Genomic DNA, 18,473 nt, shown 5'->3' on the forward strand with positions numbered 1-18,473 from the left:
GATGGTCCAGTTGTTGGGATGGCCTGGTTAGCTTTCTCTCTGATAGCTAGAACTTTATCAGTGAAGAAGCTCATGAAGTCTTCACCACTAAGGGAAGAAGGGATACGTGGATCTAAAACACTGTGACTCTTGGTTAATTTGGCCACAGTTCTAAAAAAGAAACCTGGGATTGTTCTTATTTTCTTCAATTAAAGAAGAAAAATAAACTGTTCTAGCCTTACGGAGGGCCTTTTTGTAAACTAATAGACAGTCTTTCCAGGTTCATGATAGTTGTCTATTTTACAAGAATGCCACTTCCTTTCTAGTCTTCACACTTTCTACTTGGGGGTCCTGATATGTGAATTATACCAGGGGGAACACCTCCTCTGATTTACTACTTTCTTTTTCAGGGGGGCAACAGAATCAAGAAGCTGCCATTGACAACATCTACAATCTGGTGGTTTACTTTAATTTTATTGTTTCGACATCATAGATCCAAACATAGAACATAAACAATGATTATACTGTAAAATAAAATTGATAAAGACAGGATGCTCTAAGGAACGGTACAGGAAGTCATTCCTGCCGTCCGCCATTAAACTCTATAATTCATCCAAACCCACCCAATAACAATAATTGTAATATTTATGTTGTAATTTCATTTCTATTTTATTCTATATTTATGTATATATGCTTATAATGCTTATAATATGTATATATTATATTATGTATATATTGTATATATTCTTATAATATATGCTGTATATATCCTTATAACGTTCTAATCTTCTTATTTGTATTTATTTATTCTATTTCTATACTTTGTGAATACAAAACCGGCACTACAGTTATATTAATCCACGTTAGGCTGCTTCTACAATTCAATTTCCCTATGGGGATGAATAAAGTAAATCTTCAATCTTCAATCTTGAATGTGACGCTGTGGAAGTCAGGATGTAGAGAAGGAGGAGGAGGAGGAGGAGGAGGAGGGCTTTGGGAGCTCTGGAATTGTTCTTTACTTCAGCTTTTCCAGAACTTCATCTTTTTGGAGATCCATCTACAGAAGCTTTTATTCTTCTTTTTCTTTGACACCTGAAGCTGCAGACAAGAGAGATTGTGTTTTAGATTTCACTGAACATCATCTGAAATCTTGTGGAAGAGGAACAAAGGCGAAAGCATCTCACCTCAAGTTGGAGGATCGCTTCAGAGAGCCTCTGGAGCTCCTCTTTGGTCTTCTCCTGCTCCTCTTGCCTCAACCGTTGGCTCTCCTGGATCTTCTGCTCCAGCTCTTCCCTCATCTCTCCCACCGCTGACAAACATCAGCCAGCATCTTGTTATGGGTCTCTTCTTTAGTCAACAGCTGCTGCTTTATTGACTCTTCTTTTTCAATGATCTTCTCATTATATTTGTGTTCCTCATTTTCTAGGAGTTTGTTGAACTTTTTTTCTTGTAGAAAGAGCTGCTGCCTCAAGGCCTCTTTCTCTTCATTAAATTTGTGCTTCTCTTCCTCCAGCTTCCTCTCAAATTTATCCTCGATCACAAGGAGCTTCTGATTGAAACCTTCCTCCTGCTTCATCAGCTCTCTCCTGTGTCGCTCCTCTATCTCCTGCTGCTGACTGTGGAGGGTTTCCTCCAGAGAAGCACATTTGAGGTTGCTCTCCTTCAGAGCAGCTTGTGTGTTGTTCAGCTGGGTCAGGGTCTCCACATGGGTCACAGTCCTCATCACTGCCCTGCTGAGCTGCTCCTCCTTCTCTGCCAGGGCTTCTCTGAGGTGCTGGACCTCTTCCCTCCAAGTCTCCATGGATGATTCCAGTGGTTCTTGCTCTGCCTTCAGCTGCTGGGTTCCTCTCTGTGCCATTGATGCGTCTGCTGGTCACCAGTGTGGTACAAGAGTGTTGAGCTCCTCAGGCGTGTGCTGAAAGAGGTAGAGCTGATGTGTTTGATATAAAGGAGATCAAAGACTAAAATGCCAACTTAAGATCAAAGAGAAAAATGCCAAGTGACTAAACCAACTGACTCAAGTAATGAAATGAAGTCATTTCTAAAGCTTTCATTTACAATGTGTACATGCATATTAAAGTCTCCAATGATAATGACTTTATCTGATCTAAGGACCAAGTCAGATAAGAAGTCAGAACGCAGATAGGAACTCTGAATGTGGCCCAGCAGGGGGCCGATATACAACTACAAACAAAAGTGGCTTTTCTGTCCTCCAGTTCAAATGGGTGATGCCAAGAGTCAGGCTTTCAAATGAACTGGAGCCATGTTTTGGTCTAGGATTAATTAATAACTTGCAGTGATAGATTGCTGCCACTCCCCCTCCTCGACCAGTAACACCAGGAATATGATAATTAAGATGGGTAGGAGCAGTAGATTCATTTAAGCTAACATACTCCTCCTCCTGAAGCCAGGTCTCAGTAAGACAGAATAAATCAATGTGATGATCCGCTATCAGGTCGTGTACTAACAGGGATTTACACCAAAGAGATCTAACATTTAACAGTCCACACTTAATTGTGATATTAGTTTCCCCAACTTGTGCTTTGGTATTCATTTTAATAAGATTATGGTGATTGACCGCTCCCCTGCTCTGTGCTTGGTGAACTTTTAACCGTGGAACAGAGACTACCTCTATAGCGTCAAATATGTTATTGTTGGTGGATGAGGGTTCTATGGAAGCAGCAGAGAGGTGTGTAAGACTACAACTCTGCATCCTGGTCTGGACCCTGGATTGTCAGGTCACTTTGGGTCTAATAAAATTAGCCAAATTACGAGAAATGAGAGAGGCACAATCCCGTGTGGGATGGACACCGTCTCTCCTAATCAGACCAGGTTTTCCCCAAAAAATGCTCCAATTGTCTACAAAGGCCACCTGGTTTTCGGGGCACCACCGTGACAGCCAGCGACGGAGCGACGACATGCGGCTAAACATCTCATCGCTGGCCAGATTGGGGAGGGGACCAGAGAATGCTACGGAGTCCCACATCGTTTTTGCGTAGTTACACACCGACTCTGTTTTAATTTTGGTGACCTCCGACTGACGAAGCCGGTGTCGTTCGCTCCGACGTGAATAATAACTTTACCAAATTTACGTTTACTTCTCGCCAGCAGCTTTCAATTGGCTTCTATGTCGCCCGCTTTGGCCCCCGGAATGCACTTACCTATGGTCGCTGGAGTCCTGCGAATCAAGAAGCAGGACTCCGTCACCCAGCCGCCCTGGCTAGCCGGCTGCTGGGCTGCTGCCGGCAGACAGCTAGCTGTAGCTACGCTGGGCTGCTCCGCAGCAGCTAGCTGACGCAACTCCAGCTAATTCTAAGATGCGGAACCGCGTCTCAAGCTCACTAAGTCTCGCCTCCAGAGCCATTAATAAACTCCACTTTCTGCACCTAGTCCCTTCACTAAAGGAGGCAGAGGAGTAACTAAACATTTCACACGCTGAACAGACAAAGACACCGGGTGAAACAGACGGTGAGGCCATGATAATCGGCAAAGCCCTGTTTGTTTAATATGGGTTGTTTCTCACTGTTGTTATCAGGTGACTAGAATGTCCCAAATGTTCAAATTTTAATCAAAGTGAATACAACACACCAAGTGTTCAATATTAAGTGAATACAACACACCGTGCACAGTGCAACCAACAACGATTGAGAAGACAGGAAGTGATGCAATATGTTACCAGGAAGCCTTTTGCCCTCCAGCAAAGATTTTATTGTGTTGAATACATGACTTGGGAGTGAGAGTTTGAAATAAATCATTTTGAACTGGATGCCTTCTTCTATCTTCTCACTCTCATTATATTATGTTGTGGTGATTTGAATTGCCCGTGCTGTGCTAGCGCGTGCAGCGCAGCTGTGACCGCTCACGTTTTCCGGCGACTCCACACAGCTGTTACTTTTGTCGCGCGCCTCTGCGAGTGCTTCCTGTTCACGCGGCACCGTAAAACCGGGAGTCACGACCGGCAGCTGGCTGATGTCACCTCCCCAGTTGTGATGTTCGGCATACCCGCAAACTTCCCACCCCCCCTCGCTCCTCCAAAGTGTCGACGTCTCACGCCCACATGGCGTGCGTAACGCGGACGAGTGGACGGGTGTTTCCCCCCTCCTCCTTTCCCACCAGCTTTTTCCCCCCCGTTTTTTTTCCCCCCAGCGCGTAGTGTCTGAGGTGGCTCGCGAGCCCACCGGCGCAAACGCACGTGAAAATTAGTTGTCGCCGAGACGGAGGAGGTGGAGGAGGGACACCGCGGTCAGAATGTGGACGCTGTCTGTGGTGCTGAACCCGCTGCTGTTCCTGCTGCTGTTCGGATACTGCCCTTCAGCGGTGAGTTCACCTCCTCCGCGCTTCTCCCGACCGAAACCCGATAAACTTCAGCGGGAGAGAAGTGCGCCATGACCGGGGACGTGCTGCTTTCAAAGTTGCGGTCATCGCAGGCTTGGTGGTGAAGCGTTGCCAGTGGCTCATGAATGCAACACCAAGATAATGGGTCACTTCAGCTTCTAGGTGTTATTATTCTATTCTTATTATGTTGTTATTTTTATTGTTTAAATCATTATTATTGTTATCACCTGCTTTTTTACCAGTGCGCAGGCCAGACTCACCGAAATAACCGAAAAACAAGGTTCTGAAGCGATGCCTCAGGATACATGATAGGAAACCTTTCTTTTTGGGGTTTTTTTTTATGTTTTATTTCCATCACGTTACTGGGGTTCGTCCTGGAATTTTTCAAGAAATCCCAGTGACCTTTATGGAAGAACGAATAATGCTGTTATGATTTGTATCTTATATTAAGCCTCAATAATAATTGATTAGGCATTTACATCGGTAATATTATGACTGCCTATTCTCTCAGTTGATACATGTTCGTCTATCAATGTGATTCATTTCTGCCGACTTCGAAGATTTAAATAAATATTTTTTAAAAGCTTGCCGATAGTAGTTCATACAAGAATGATGGTAATTTTCCCATTTCTGCAGAGGACAGAACCACACCACCTGCTCGATTTCAAGGCTGTAACTCTCACCTTGTTATCACAGTGTTGTGTCTAAAAAACATGCATGTTTTCCCTGTTAACCAGCAAAGAAGAGAAAGCTTTGAGCGTGAACCGGGTGTGAAAATGTTCAGGAGATGTGTCGGAAAGTCAAAATGGTAAAATAGAAGAAGCAGCTTAGCTTCTTTCATGAAAGAAAAAGTCCACTCCCTCTCGCTCTCCCTCTCGCTGTCTCTCTCTCATACACACACACACACACACATGCACACACACACACACCAAAAGAGAAAAAGCCTCGCTGGAGAGTGCATCTGGCTTGGCTGTGCTACAGATTCATTTTAATATGAGGAAATGTCAGAGTGAGAAGAAAGGAAAGGATGTGCCTCACAGAAGAGAAACACAGCTTAAATAGATTAGTCAAATGTGCTTCATTGTTGAACTCTTTTTCTGTGAGGCCACGGAGAGCTGGGATTGTGTGTGAGTGGGTGTGTGTGCGTGTGTGTCCGTGTGTGCATTTTCTTCCTCTTTTGTGCCCACCGGCTACAATGTCATCAGAGAGGCCGAATCCAGCGGCACGTCGAAACTACCACTCAGCATCTCTGGCTTATGGCGCTTTAGGGATATCAAAATTAAGTATTAGGTTTCAATGTTGCGCCCAGAAGAATAATCTATTGAGTGTCTTTAATGCATTTAAATGACATCAGGAACAACTCAAGGCATCACTAGAATACTGATGAAACTTTGCTCGCAAGGCAGCGGGGGAAAAAAGTCTCAGACAAAAGGTGAATTTAATGTCAAATCTGTAAAAAATGCTAATTGCACGAGCCACCCAGTGCTGTGTTGGTTTATGCGCCCTCACACTCGTAGCTGCCGTCCTCGCGTGCTCCGGTGGGGGAGATCTTTCATGGCTGATTACGAACTGTTTACCAACAGGGAAGGGCACATTTGAGACAGTCATAAAAGAGGAGCACTTCATTTTTACACCCCCGAGCGTCGCAGCTCTTGACGAAAGTCCAAGTTGGCTTTTCACATGTTTGTCATATTTATGTGTTCTTCACTGACTTCCTAAATGCCCAACCTCATCGAGTAAACAGCGGCGTATTCTGGCCCAGGCCATTGCAAGTGAAAGCAGGTTTTTGCCTGAAGGCTTGTGTTATTATCTGATGCTGATAGTAAATGTTCAGCACTGTCCAAATACCGATGCTGTACGATAAGCTATCGGCTTTTCCAGCAGTTCAGGACATTTTTATCAATATCTGAAGCAAAACCCATTTTTACCGGGACAATGGTGGCTGCTGCTGCATTCAAATACACCACAGGGGCTCCAGATACATATTCTGATGTCTTTAAGCTTCATATTCTAACGGTGAAGCATATTCGGTGCAATAAAGAGGGGAAAGCACGTCTACAAATCAGGTTTATTTGCATCCTTCAGTGTGGCTTCCAGTAATGGAACTGGCCTCCGAGTACAGAGAAGTTGAGGAAATGATTTCATCCAGGGAAATAAACACTATTTATTGTTAAGTGGGTCCTCAGTACTGATACACTGTGGTGTCATCGGCATGAACGCACCACAGCTGTGCAATTTCACCACTGTGACATCACCTGCTAACTGTTGGCTGCATTCAGGGTCTCTGACTTTTTATCACGCTTTTGTGGCTGTGTGCAGACCATCCGGCCAAAAGAGGGGTGGCAGGTGTACAGCTCAGCTCAAGATGCGGATGGACGCTGCATCTGCACGGTGGTGGCACCGGAGCAGAATCTCTGCTCCAGAGACGCCAAAGGACGTCAGCTTCGCCAGCTCCTGGAGAAAGTAGGCACACACATCAGCCACGAGCATAAACTGCTTTTCTGTAGACACCCTTTACGCTCACAACATTGTGATCTAAATGGTGCTCATTTCCTTAATTTATCTCAGTTTGCACCAGCAGTAAGTCAATGTAACCTATGATTCATCAATGCATATTGTACAGCAGACCATTTAATCTATTGTTGATGTTTTATTTGTTATCTGGTTTCAAGGGTGAGTGTTACTGCTGTTTGAAGTCCTCTTATTGCGGCGTTAAATAACCAGATATTCATATTTTTAAAGCCTATGAACCTTTTTTGTCAGTAGGAGTCCTTCACTCAGTACCATAGTTATGCAACGACCATTAATTTGGCAATATTATCACAGGAAATGCTTAGTTTAAATATTTTTAGTCACAATACCTGCTTTGAAAGAAATTTAGCTGGTTTGAATGTTCCAAAATTCCATCATCATCTTTTTTTTTTTAGAAAAAGCAAGTGAAACTGACAGTTTTGTTGCATTTTTTCCCTTTTCTTTTGCTCACTGCCCATTTTTTCTCCACAGGAAATAATCCCAAAACTGTTAAATGGCTTTTAAGCCAGGAGGAAAATATGTATCTGTGATATGGAGGATTGTGCACTTTTGAAACAGGTCCACAAAAACCTTCTACAAACTGAAGCAGGATGTGACAGAAATGATTCAGTGCACCATTTACAAACAACAAATAGACAGTACACCATATAAGGAAAGATTTTTGTACCTCACATTTTAATGTTTGATGCCGACGGGTATTTTCTGTCACTCATTGGAGCCTTTGACACTAATGCACTAAGCTGCCTCGGGGCTCCAGTGAGGCCATTTCAGGATCCCTCCGCCAGAACCAGCAAAGCATTCAGAACACAACGTGTGAGCAAGGGGCCACTTTGCTGGTGATGCTCTCAACTATTGTTGGTTAGTTACAAATTGATGCCAAAGAAAAGAGAGAAAGGCACACATCCTCTCAATGACCCACAAACCCAGAAAGCTTTTGACAGGGTGGACAGAGACAGTGCCATACTCTGTCAGACATCTACTCTGAGGTCCAGGTTCAATTCCGCGACCTCCACTGACTAAACAGGAATGTAAATGCCAAAGTTAATATGTGTTTAAAATGAGTAAAATCCATCCCAGCTTGTGTTAAAATCTATTCCAAACTTCTATTCAGATCACACACACACACACGGTTAAAAGACAATTGCGTTGGAGGTCAAAGTCTTGATTTGTTCCTTGGGAAGCTGGAGCATGGCAGGCTGCTGAGCAGCTGAACATGGAGGACATTTTAATCTCTGGTGGACAGGAAAATCAATGCTGTGCCATTTCATTCTTTTCAAAAGGTGCAGAACATGTCGCAGTCAATTGAGGTGCTGAACCTGCGGACGCAGAGGGACTTCCAGTATATCATGAGGATGGAGAGCCAGATCAAAGGACTCCGGTCAAAGTTCAGGCAGATTGAATCAGACAGGAAGACACTCGTCAACAAAAACTTTCAGGTATGAGTTCTTTTGAAGTTTAAACTGTGGGGAAACATCAGATCAATACAGATTCACCAAAGACTAAAATTGTCTCAGGGGCAGGTGGTTTATATCTAGTGTTTATCGGGAAGAGTTGCTGTTGTTATTCCTGTTATTACCAACCAACAGCAGTGAACAATAGAGAAATAAAAGGAAACCTAGGAATAGAATTCATCCTGGGATTATCCGGTCGGCTCTTTTTAGATAAACGTAAACTTGGTGTTAGTGGACTTTTGAACCTTAATATAAAGAAAGGTCACCGACCGAAAGCAGATATGACACGGACTGAAATTAAATTAAAACAGGAATATACAGGCTAATCTCTTGATTGCAATCGGTTGACTTTGGTGGATAAACTTTAAAAAATAAACCTGCCGTCCAACCCTATAGACAATTAAATGCCCTGAATCAAATCCAACAAATCTATTACAATTTCCAAAAAGTTATGAGAGGAATAATGTCTTCTACATATTAATATGTTACTATGTTACTTACACTGGGCAAATGTCATGCAGAGGCGAGCTTATTGTTGGTTACCTTGGTTATCCATCATGTGCAGATGGAGCCGCATCAGCGTTTGTTGTGATTAGTCGTGTCACCACAGCCAGTGAGACTGATGAAAACACCCTTTTACCAAGAAGGGATCAACAGTCCCAAACGTTTTCTCATTATTCTTCTTCTTAAGTGACTGAACTAGTTTGAAATTTCCTGTTCCCACTTGGTGTAGTTAAAACAAGTATCAGCTCGGGCTAAATTGAAAGTGGTCATAAGAACTTCCTCTTTTGATTCCCAAGAAGCTGCATTAAACTCTGTTAAAGCCTTTGATAACTACTGTGGTTTGGGTGATTGTAATGCGGGGGGGTTAATTATTTTCTTTTTCCTGATGTCTGTGAAACCTTCTGTAGGAGCTGATGTATAGAAATGTTATCTTACTCCCCCCAGTCCAGACCAGATTAGATAGAAACAACTTTGATATTAAACAGTCTGCACATTGAATGTAAAGAGCGATCGCCATAGTAATCATGATGATTGGAAGCTTCCAGAACTCACGCATCCTCAAAGGAACCTGAAGGCAGAATCTACAGAGACAGTGTCAAACCCTTCTCATCAGTAGGTTGCTTGTATTCAATTGCAAAAAGACAAATCTCTCGATGCATTTCGGTTCGGCACTATCTAATAAATATAGAATGAATATATTTAAGCAAACCGAATCAAAAGGGAATGTCGCCGTTATCAGAATGCTGTCACGATGGCCGTTTCTGCAGCAGCGTCTCTCTCTTTCCAGGAGCTAAAAGGAAAGATGGAGTCCCTCCAGCCACTGATTCCAGTGCTCGAGCAGTACAAGACGGACTCCAAGCTCATCTCACAGTTTAAAGAGGAAATTCGGAACCTGTCTGGCGTGCTGATGGCCATCCAAGAGGAAATGGGAGCCTACGACTATGAGGAGCTGCAACAGAAGATCCTACACCTGGAAAATCGCCTCCACAGCTGTATGAACAAACTCAGTAAGTTGACCCCGGTGTGGCTACCCCAGCTCACCATGCAGGGCTCAAAGTAGGCTTGGTACATATAAACAGTGTCACAGATTGGGTCTATTTGAGTTTCCATGATTTAGGATTAAAAACAAATTCAAAATCTGCCTTCTAGTCTCGTACGGTTGACGACCGTATTGAGATGTAACTTCTGCCTCCATCGTAACATTGGATCTGACCGATTTGGGGCTAAAAGCTTTCTGTGAGATTGGGGTGTCTCCGGCCTTCAGAGTCCATCAGCTCTGATTGATCAGGAAAATAGCAGTTTAATAAATAAGTTGCAAACTTGCATACAAGTAATAGTCTACTGTCATTGCACACAATTAAAGTGTCTGACAAGATGAATTAGGTGCTGCTCAGGCACTTCAGACATTAAATCATTAGGAATAAATTTTAGCCTTCAAAGGTATTGGGAGGGGATTTACGTGTTGATGCTTTCAGTTTGTCAACTGATTGTCTGTATTTCTATGATAAAACACGTGTTTGTGTCCAGAGCTAGAACCCCTTTTTCAGTGCTTTGTAATATCAGCCAGGAGCAGATTCAAGCAACCCAGCACTTTGTGATTCATCCCAGGTTTCCCACCAAAACATTGGCTGTAGTTTCATTAGCATCTGACTGCAGCTGTGTGATGTGTTTCGCAGCATGTGGGAAGCTAATGAAGATCACTGGCCCGCTCACAGTGAAAACTTCAGGGACCAGATTCGGAGCCTGGATGACGGACCCACAGGCATCGCCCAAAAACAACAGGGTGAGCCAAGTTAATGTGCTTTGCAGCCTGCTTTAAAGCCTCTGAAGCAGGAGAGAGCGTTTTAATGATTTACAAACAACTGCTCACCTCCTGTTTCTCAGAAGGAATGAGTGAATTAAAGCCTCTCATGCACAAAAAATAAAATCCTTCACATGTGAATCTAAAATGTAACGGTGTTATCGGGAAAAGCGACTCCTGTTCTCCAACAGGGACATTCGAGTCTGTCCAGATACACCAAGACTGATGCATCAAACACCAACAAGCAATAATGAGCAACAATCCAAACTGTTGCTTCTCTAGCCGAGCAGTTTATAGCAGAAGCTGTCAAACCACAATTACATGTCAAGTCCCCGTAATCCCAGGGCCGCTGTGGAGATTGCTCTCCATTAATACCTAATCATTAATAATTAGAATTCTTTTAGTTGGGACACTTGCACATTTCATTTACACTAAATCTATAAGATGCCTGGGATTGAACCTTAATAATTGTGCATCTTGAGACACAACTATTGAAAAATATCATGTTCAATGAAATGTTTTTATTGCTTAGATTTGTGATGTTTCTACCCCCCCCCCCCAGGCTTCATATCATTGATTTTTTTCAGGCACAAACCGACATAAAATGGGTGTCATTTATTGTAGCATTTCTGTAATATTCCAGTTTTTTAAGGGACGTTACGTAATTTATCAAAACAAAGTGCAAAACGAAATGACTGATGAGTAAACAGTTATTTACAGCCACGTTATTTTCAACCCTTGAGAGTGAATGATGGAGCACTTCTCGTGTTTTCAGGTGTGGTACATGGACAGCTACACCAACAACAATATAGTCAAAGAGTACAAGTCCATTGCTGATTTTGTAGCGGGAGTGGCGTCGCGAACCTACAACCTGCCTTTCAAATGGGCCGGAACCAACCACATGGTCTACAACGGCTCTCTGTATTACAACAAGATGCAGAGCAACATCATAGTGAGATACAGCTTCGAATTGGGCCAGGTGGTGACCCAGAGGGCTCTGGAGTCTGCCGGATTTCACAACGTGTACCCCTACACCTGGGGGGGCTTCTCCGACATCGACCTGATGGCTGACGAGCTGGGCTTGTGGGCCGTGTACGCGACTAACCAGAACGCCGGAAACATCGTCATCAGCCAGTTGAACCCAGACACGCTGCAGATCCTCAAGACGTGGAACACGGAGTACTCAAAGAGGAATGCCGGCGAGTCTTTCATGATCTGCGGGACCCTCTACATCACTAACTCCCACCTGACTGGTGCAAAGGTGTACTACGCTTACTCCACCAAAACCTCCACATACGAGTATACAGACATTCCCTTTCACAACCAGTATTTCCACATGTCCATGTTGGACTACAACGCCAGGGACCGCGCCCTCTACGGCTGGAACAACGGTCACCAGGTGCTATTTAACGTCACACTTTTCCACATCATTAAAACTGACGACGACTCTTAAGTGAAGGATCTGGGCACAACAATACATTAATGATTGATTAAAGGGAGGTTAAGCTGGTTGAGCTTGAATGTTCTAATTAACTTCAATTATTTCTCCTTGGTAGTTCCAGTATTTTTCGTCAACCTGGCTGTTTTCTTATGAATGTTTATTTAAGAAATTGTTGACATGGAAATGTGACGCTTCGCCTTTTTTTTTTTTTTTTTTTCCCAGTTTGATTGGGTGCATTATGAAAGATGCTGCTGGTTACAAATGTACCTAAATAATGGCACTTTCAGCATTTTCAGAAGCACTGAATAATGAACTTTCCCTAATTTCAGCAGCTCCTTTGAGTCTCCAAAAATGAAAGCTCCGTAATGGTTTTCTCAATCAGTGCTGCATTTATTCACGCAACCTTAATTTATTCATATTTTGACTCGGCTCAGTAATTGTTCATTTGTTTCTCTTCCTTTCTTCCCCATTTCTTCTTCCCCTTGCTAATATATTCCTTACATGTCTCCACTTAGCTTTCAAACTGTGTCGGTTCTCTTTTTTTTTTTTTTTTAAAAAAGTTTTGGTTTGACCTTTTGTCACGACGATGGAAATGCAGCGAACCACAACACGCCTGTGTAGTTACTGCTAGCTTTTTGCGTCAATGCACATTTGCCTCATGCAGATTTCTAATCTATCTTATAGCAAAGAGAAGATCTGGCTGGAGTTTACTTTATATTTGGCATTTTTGTAACTTCAGAAACAGTTTGTATGCCTTATTCACTGCGGTCTATGTTTGATAAACCCCAGGATAACGGCTGTCGTGCATGAATGTGGGCTATCAGATAGCATTTTTACTGTAGCTGTATAACTCTATGTTTTGTAACTGCACAATCCATCCTCTATACAGTAACTATGTTCATATAAGGGTCCATTTCCACAGTTGACGATGGCATAACGAGCAGCCATTTGTGTAAATAAGAAGTTAGACATGTAATAAAAGTATTGTTTTCATTAAGCCACGCTTCTCTCTGTTTGTGTGTGAGAGCTATTATATCATGACATTCAGGGTCTTTAAGCCGAGACCATCGTCTCCCCAGCCGCCTCCTGCAGGAGACCACCGAGGCTAGATGGAATCCATCATCTTTCTGGCATGTCCTGGTCTGCCCGATCACCGAATATCTGAAGTACCTCAAACGGCTTCCTGGACCCGGAGGTTCTTTGATGTCTGAGCTCCAGCCTCTCATTCTGAGCTCATTGCAGCTCATGCCAAAGATTAACTGGTGCTGTGAGACCTTCACCCAACAGCCAGTGTTGTGTGAAATGTTAACACAAGGTATTTATTGTTCCTGCACATCATTATTGATTACATTTTCAGGGTGGGGGGTAGCTTTAAGAGAGATTTTCTGCACCACACATATGAATGAATGGGAGAATAATATGGTATCACAGTTAGCTGAAAGACAACCTTAGAAATAAAGGTACACTAAGAAACAACTATAAAACCTCCAGGTGAAGGTCTGCTCTCACTACAAGATAAAAACTCACTGGCAACAGGGGTTCCTCTCTCATCTGCTACCAACACGAAGTCAATTTTTCCCATCCCAGGGGTGGTGACAAACCAATTTCCATCAAGTCGATGCCCATCAATTTGTTATTGTTGTAGCTCCGTTTCTGTCATCCTCCTCCCAAGCCTGGTTTATCTCCTTTTGCTTTAGTGGAGTCTCCACTTTATTCCATTTGTTCCTCGGTCACCTGGGGATTGAAACCAGGGAGAGCAATGCCTTCCCTTGTTTGCCTCCTCGACTGCTGTACCTCTCGGGGACCTTTGATCAAAGCTCCATGAATAGTGAAAGTGAATAAATAGTCGGTGTCATTTTCTTTACTCCAGCTGTCAACCTATAAAGAATCATGGCCCCTCCCTCCCAGATGCTTCAACACATAATGCACATGTGTTTCATATCACATGGAAACAAAAACAGATTCATTATAAAGTGATTTTACATGAAAATATAATAAGAATAAGATCCCATTTCTTTCACCACACCAAAGGATTTTTTTTATTACTTTAGACTATAAAAAGCCCCAAAAAGGTTTTCTTTCCAGACCTGTAGACTATTTGGTCTCACATCCTACAAAGTCCTTAATTAAAAATGGGTGTTTCTACTTACCAGCAAAGTCTGAAATGACTTTTATTTCAAGAAATTTGAAAGAAACTCATTAATGGTGCTGCACTATAAAAAAAAGTTTCTATGAATTACACTGTTGACTTAAAAGTGTTGAAATAAAGTTATTTATCGCTGAACTTTCTCCTCGGGCAGGCCGCTTGGTATAGCGAGAGCTTTCCGGCACAACTAATCTCCCTCCTGTGCATGTTTGTGAGGTGGAGGTGTGATTGCTCTCCCCAGTGACGTGACCTTGAGGATTGTAGCGTTATCCTCCTCTGTGTGCCTGGAGGTGCTTTCGACACTAGAGCAGGTATCCCTGCAGCTCTGGCACCACTCTACACTGTACGCACACTTCCTGTATTGATCCACTGTGAATCTCTGAGCACCCCCCCCACACACACACACACACACACACACACATGTGAGTCAGACTGATGCAGGTGCTCATCTCAGTGGTTATGGAAACGGCCACCCCAGAATCCACCATCTGAGGAAACCACATGCCGACGTCCTGATATATTCACCACCGACACAACGATTTTAAAGACACGTGTGTTTAGATGCATTCAGGATGCCGTCACTTGAGCTGTTCCTGTAAATCAGAAAGGGGAATAAACCTGGATATTCCAGCTTACTGTAAACAGCATCCTGTCACTATAAAGCAGTGAGTCAGGGCGCTACAGCCGCCCACATCCCTGCGTCTGTTGTTAGGGCACAGATCACTGAAACGCCTCCATCATTACATCAGACTAATATGTTTCAGGCAGCTCTTGACCCCGGTTGTTCATAGCATAAAAATAGTGACGCCTGCCGAAGTCATTTTTGTTGAAAAGTTATAATTGTGTCTGACAAGATTCATAGAATCACTTTTGCACGTTTGGGGGAAATTGTGAGGTTAGAAACTAGCTATCAGCAACTTAGCCCAATTTAGCTCAATCTTAAATATATGATATCAATCTTACAGTGGTATTATTCTTATGACCAAATTACCGACCGAATGCCTGCTGAGGGGTGAACGTCACGTCCACGTTCACTCAAACGGGGTTATTTTGGGCTGCTGTTTATTCCTGTCAGCTGTTGATATTATCACGCGGGGAACAGGAAATGAACTCCGACCAATTCAAAACCCGAATGGGAAACAAAGTCAGTACTCAAAGCGCAGTTCTGCTCCTTTCACAGCCATTACCCAAATGAGAAATGCAATTACTCCGGTCCATTTGGTGTCACTCGGAGCTCTTATTTAGCATGATTGTTGTAACATCTGCTGACAAAGAGTGCGGACGGCTGTAGCTGCTGTTGGTCCGCCTTTCAAAACCAGAAGAAAGTGTTCAATCAGAAACTGGGGGATTGGAAATGTTTGGGGTTTGGGTTTCTTTTTTGGTGGGGTGATGCATAAAAAATCGCAGATGTGAGCATATCTTTTAAAAGTGAAAGATCATCTTATCGACATATTTTTGAATGGAAATTGTTGCCGACCAATAAAGATAATCCCTGAAGATAAGTGCTGGATTACGGGGGGGCAGTAGGAAAGAGAGCTGGGAAACAAATCTTTCCATTTTATGCATGATGAAGGGAGGAGAAATGGCCTTCCTGAGAATTCACTTTTTCAGTTTTCCATTCTTGCAAATTGCAGGAATCCGTGGGAGGGGAAAAAGATGCTTTTGAGCATCAGTTCCGTTTCTGCCGTTCTCGTCAGCAGCCGAAGCACGTTCGAGAGCAGCAGGAAAACAGCCTGAGATCTGGAAAGAGTCACAGATTGTTTCTAAAACAAGTCGGCTGTGGTGATTGAAGCCACTGAAGTTAACAGCGTCTGGTGTCAGAGAGCAATTACACTCAACCTTTTAAGAAGGATTATAAGCACACCAGGATCAGAGCCCTACTTTTATAGGTCACTCTTTTTTAATGGGGTTTATTATTAAATGAGCCATGATGGAAACAGTATTCTCACTGCTGTGCTGTTTCTGAACATGACATTTTTCGTTAGAAAATGAAAGAACTGTCCAAATACTCATGTCTGATCACTAGTATTAGTGTAGTGATCAGACATTAGTTTAGTTCTATGTACTAAATATGTGTAGAACACATTTAAAATACACAAATTGATATTCAAATCAATAGGCAAAAGCATGTCGACATTCAGGACAGTGTATTGAAGTGCTAAAGAGGCCCTGGAGAGACTGTCTACAATGAGAAGAGCGTAAGAGAAGTAAATTAAGGTGTGAACACAGTTTAAACGGCAGTTTAAAAGTGGGACGGTCAGATATGAGTTAGATCTTTTTTCCAGGCAATTTGATGATTTTCTCTTTTTAACTGAAACATCTTCAAGACCAAATATGTTATACGTTGCCCTTGCCGTCCATAATCGTAACCTGGCTGATCCGGAAAGTATTTTTAAACAGGCCTGTCAGCCCCCCCCTCAGAAATAATGCATTAAAATGGCAGCACTTTATCTCCCGTTGAACCCTGCAGGCCACTGTGCAGGAACAGTGATGAGATTAGAGATGTCGGCCGGATAATTCGCTGACACCTCGAGATCCCACTTTAATGAATTTTTAATGTTGTAAACATATTCACGGCATGAATGCATGCAGGATTCTCTCACAACAGAAGGAATCAGATCAACTGTCTGCCTCTAAATTCTAGCACCCATATATACTGAATGATATATATTATTCAGAATAAACACAAGGACGCAGTAGCAGCCTCGTGGTGGCTCGTCTGTTTCCCTTTACCTTATTTTTGCACAACAGTATGCAAATGTCTTCTGTTCTAGATGGTACCGGGTTATTTTGTTGTGGTCTACACATCAAAGTTAGGAGTTTTTCTTTTCATTAGTGGGCATTGAGGGTCCATCAGCAGCTGGACAGGGTGAAAATAGGAGGATATGAAGGGAGAGTTGTTGTGGTGTTAGCTCTAAATGTCACTAGTTGAGGGTTCCATTTGTGCGGTTGTCTCATCTTTGATCACTGCTTATCCGTGCGCGCAGCAGCAAAGGCCTCATTTCTGAAAGAATGAGCTCAATAAAGCTGTCATAACATGTTGACTCTGTACTGACTCATGTTCCGGCCATTTGTTTGGCTCAGTGAGAGCATCGTATCCTGCCAACGGAAAACAGCACCATTACTAGGACATCGCATCCAGTTCCTCCTAATGTCGTGCCGTTGACCATGTTATCATTCATGCACATGTCACGAGTGAATTCCTTGATATGTGGTTTTATTCTTTCATGATTGATATCTGGTTTTATTGATATTACTTGTTATCTTTTTGAATAATAGAAGAGCACAGCTCTAAAAATCTGCCTGCTGAATCTCGCTCGGTGGACTGTAATGGCACATCTTGTTGTGTTCATTTCCTCCTTTGTTCATTTGACGCATACAGCAGCAGCCTGAGCTTTTTCCTTTTTTTTTCCAGGCCATCAGTATTTGTCATTTAGTTTGCTGATCCGAGGGGCTGCTTTTACCTTGTATCATCATGCAGCTCAAGTGGTCACAAGTGTCACTCAGACTACACTGAAAAATCACAAGCACGCTTTTCACAACCTGCTGCTTTCTGGTAGAATGTGTCCACTGCTATAATCTAATGACTTTGTCTGTGTGTGTACATGTGTCTGTGTTTTCACATTTGGTACATATTGAGTACCAAAATCCTCATTCTACCAGCAAAATGAGGCCGTGTTTTTCATGGCTCCCCATAATCTTCAGAAGACTATTTTATGGTGAAGATGAGCTTTTAAGGTCAAGGTTGGAATTGAGTTTTGGTCAAAGTTCGGGAATTGTGAAGGTAAAGACCTGGGTAATGTTTTATTTCAATGAAAGTCACACAAAGGTCAAAATATGAGACTGTGTGTGTGTGTGTGTGTGTGTGTGTGTGTGTGGGTTCTGGACCACAAAACCAGATTATACGTGATGCACTCTTCACAACAATACAACGCTATACTTAAACCAGTTACACCAGCATTCATTTCATTTTCTTCTTCGTGTGTGATTTACAGTTTATACACAGTCATTGTGTGTGGTTGCATCCCACTGCTACAACTACTACTAAAGGGTTACTCCCACATTTGTGATACAGTAGTGTTACATACACAGTACACGGAAATCACACCTGGAAGCACTCCTTAATAAGAAAAGTGAAAATAATCCTGTGTGATTTAGCCAGTTTTAAGATCTTCACAATTAAACTTTGTTACAATGGAGTCAACGTTTGACAAAAAGGTGTTAATATGTCCTGTTAGATCAACTGTCAGGAGCGGTTCCCTGAAATCTTTGACTTCCAGCCCA

General features: G+C 42.8%; 1 protein-coding gene and 1 long non-coding RNA gene across 2 annotated transcripts; one reads left to right on the forward strand and one right to left on the reverse strand.

The window, feature by feature from the left end:
• Window positions 1-432: 432 nt before the first annotated feature.
• Window positions 433-1,284, reverse strand: LOC130538731 (uncharacterized). The gene is made up of 2 exons (XR_008953969.1): window positions 1,164-1,284; window positions 433-1,077 (listed from the first exon to the last, which is right to left on the reverse strand). It is a non-coding gene; the product is annotated as an uncharacterized LOC130538731 (long non-coding RNA).
• Window positions 1,285-3,824: 2,540 nt separating this feature from the next.
• Window positions 3,825-13,040, forward strand: LOC130539188 (noelin-3-like). The gene is made up of 6 exons (XM_057057378.1): window positions 3,825-4,296; window positions 6,634-6,777; window positions 8,127-8,282; window positions 9,589-9,808; window positions 10,478-10,584; window positions 11,378-13,040. The coding sequence occupies exons 1-6, from the start codon at window positions 4,228-4,230 to the stop codon at window positions 12,053-12,055; spliced, it is 1,374 nt and encodes a 457-aa protein (XP_056913358.1). The 5' UTR covers window positions 3,825-4,227; the 3' UTR covers window positions 12,056-13,040.
• The last annotated feature ends 5,433 nt before the right edge of the window (window positions 13,041-18,473 follow it).

Source organism: Takifugu flavidus, chromosome 15, assembly GCF_003711565.1.
Source record: "Takifugu flavidus isolate HTHZ2018 chromosome 15, ASM371156v2, whole genome shotgun sequence".
Taxonomy (NCBI): domain Eukaryota; kingdom Metazoa; phylum Chordata; class Actinopteri; order Tetraodontiformes; family Tetraodontidae; genus Takifugu; species Takifugu flavidus.

Bases quoted from the DNA above. Each gene is read 5' to 3' on its own strand.
- LOC130539188 (XM_057057378.1), top strand. From the start codon at position 4,228: ATGTGGACGCTGTCTGTGGTGCTGAACCCGCTGCTGTTCCTGCTGCTG. The intron at 4,297-6,633 runs GTGAGTTCACCT...GGCTGTGTGCAG, and splicing joins TCGGATACTGCCCTTCAGCG to ACCATCCGGCCAAAAGAGGG. The intron at 8,283-9,588 runs GTATGAGTTCTT...CTCTCTTTCCAG, and splicing joins TCGTCAACAAAAACTTTCAG to GAGCTAAAAGGAAAGATGGA.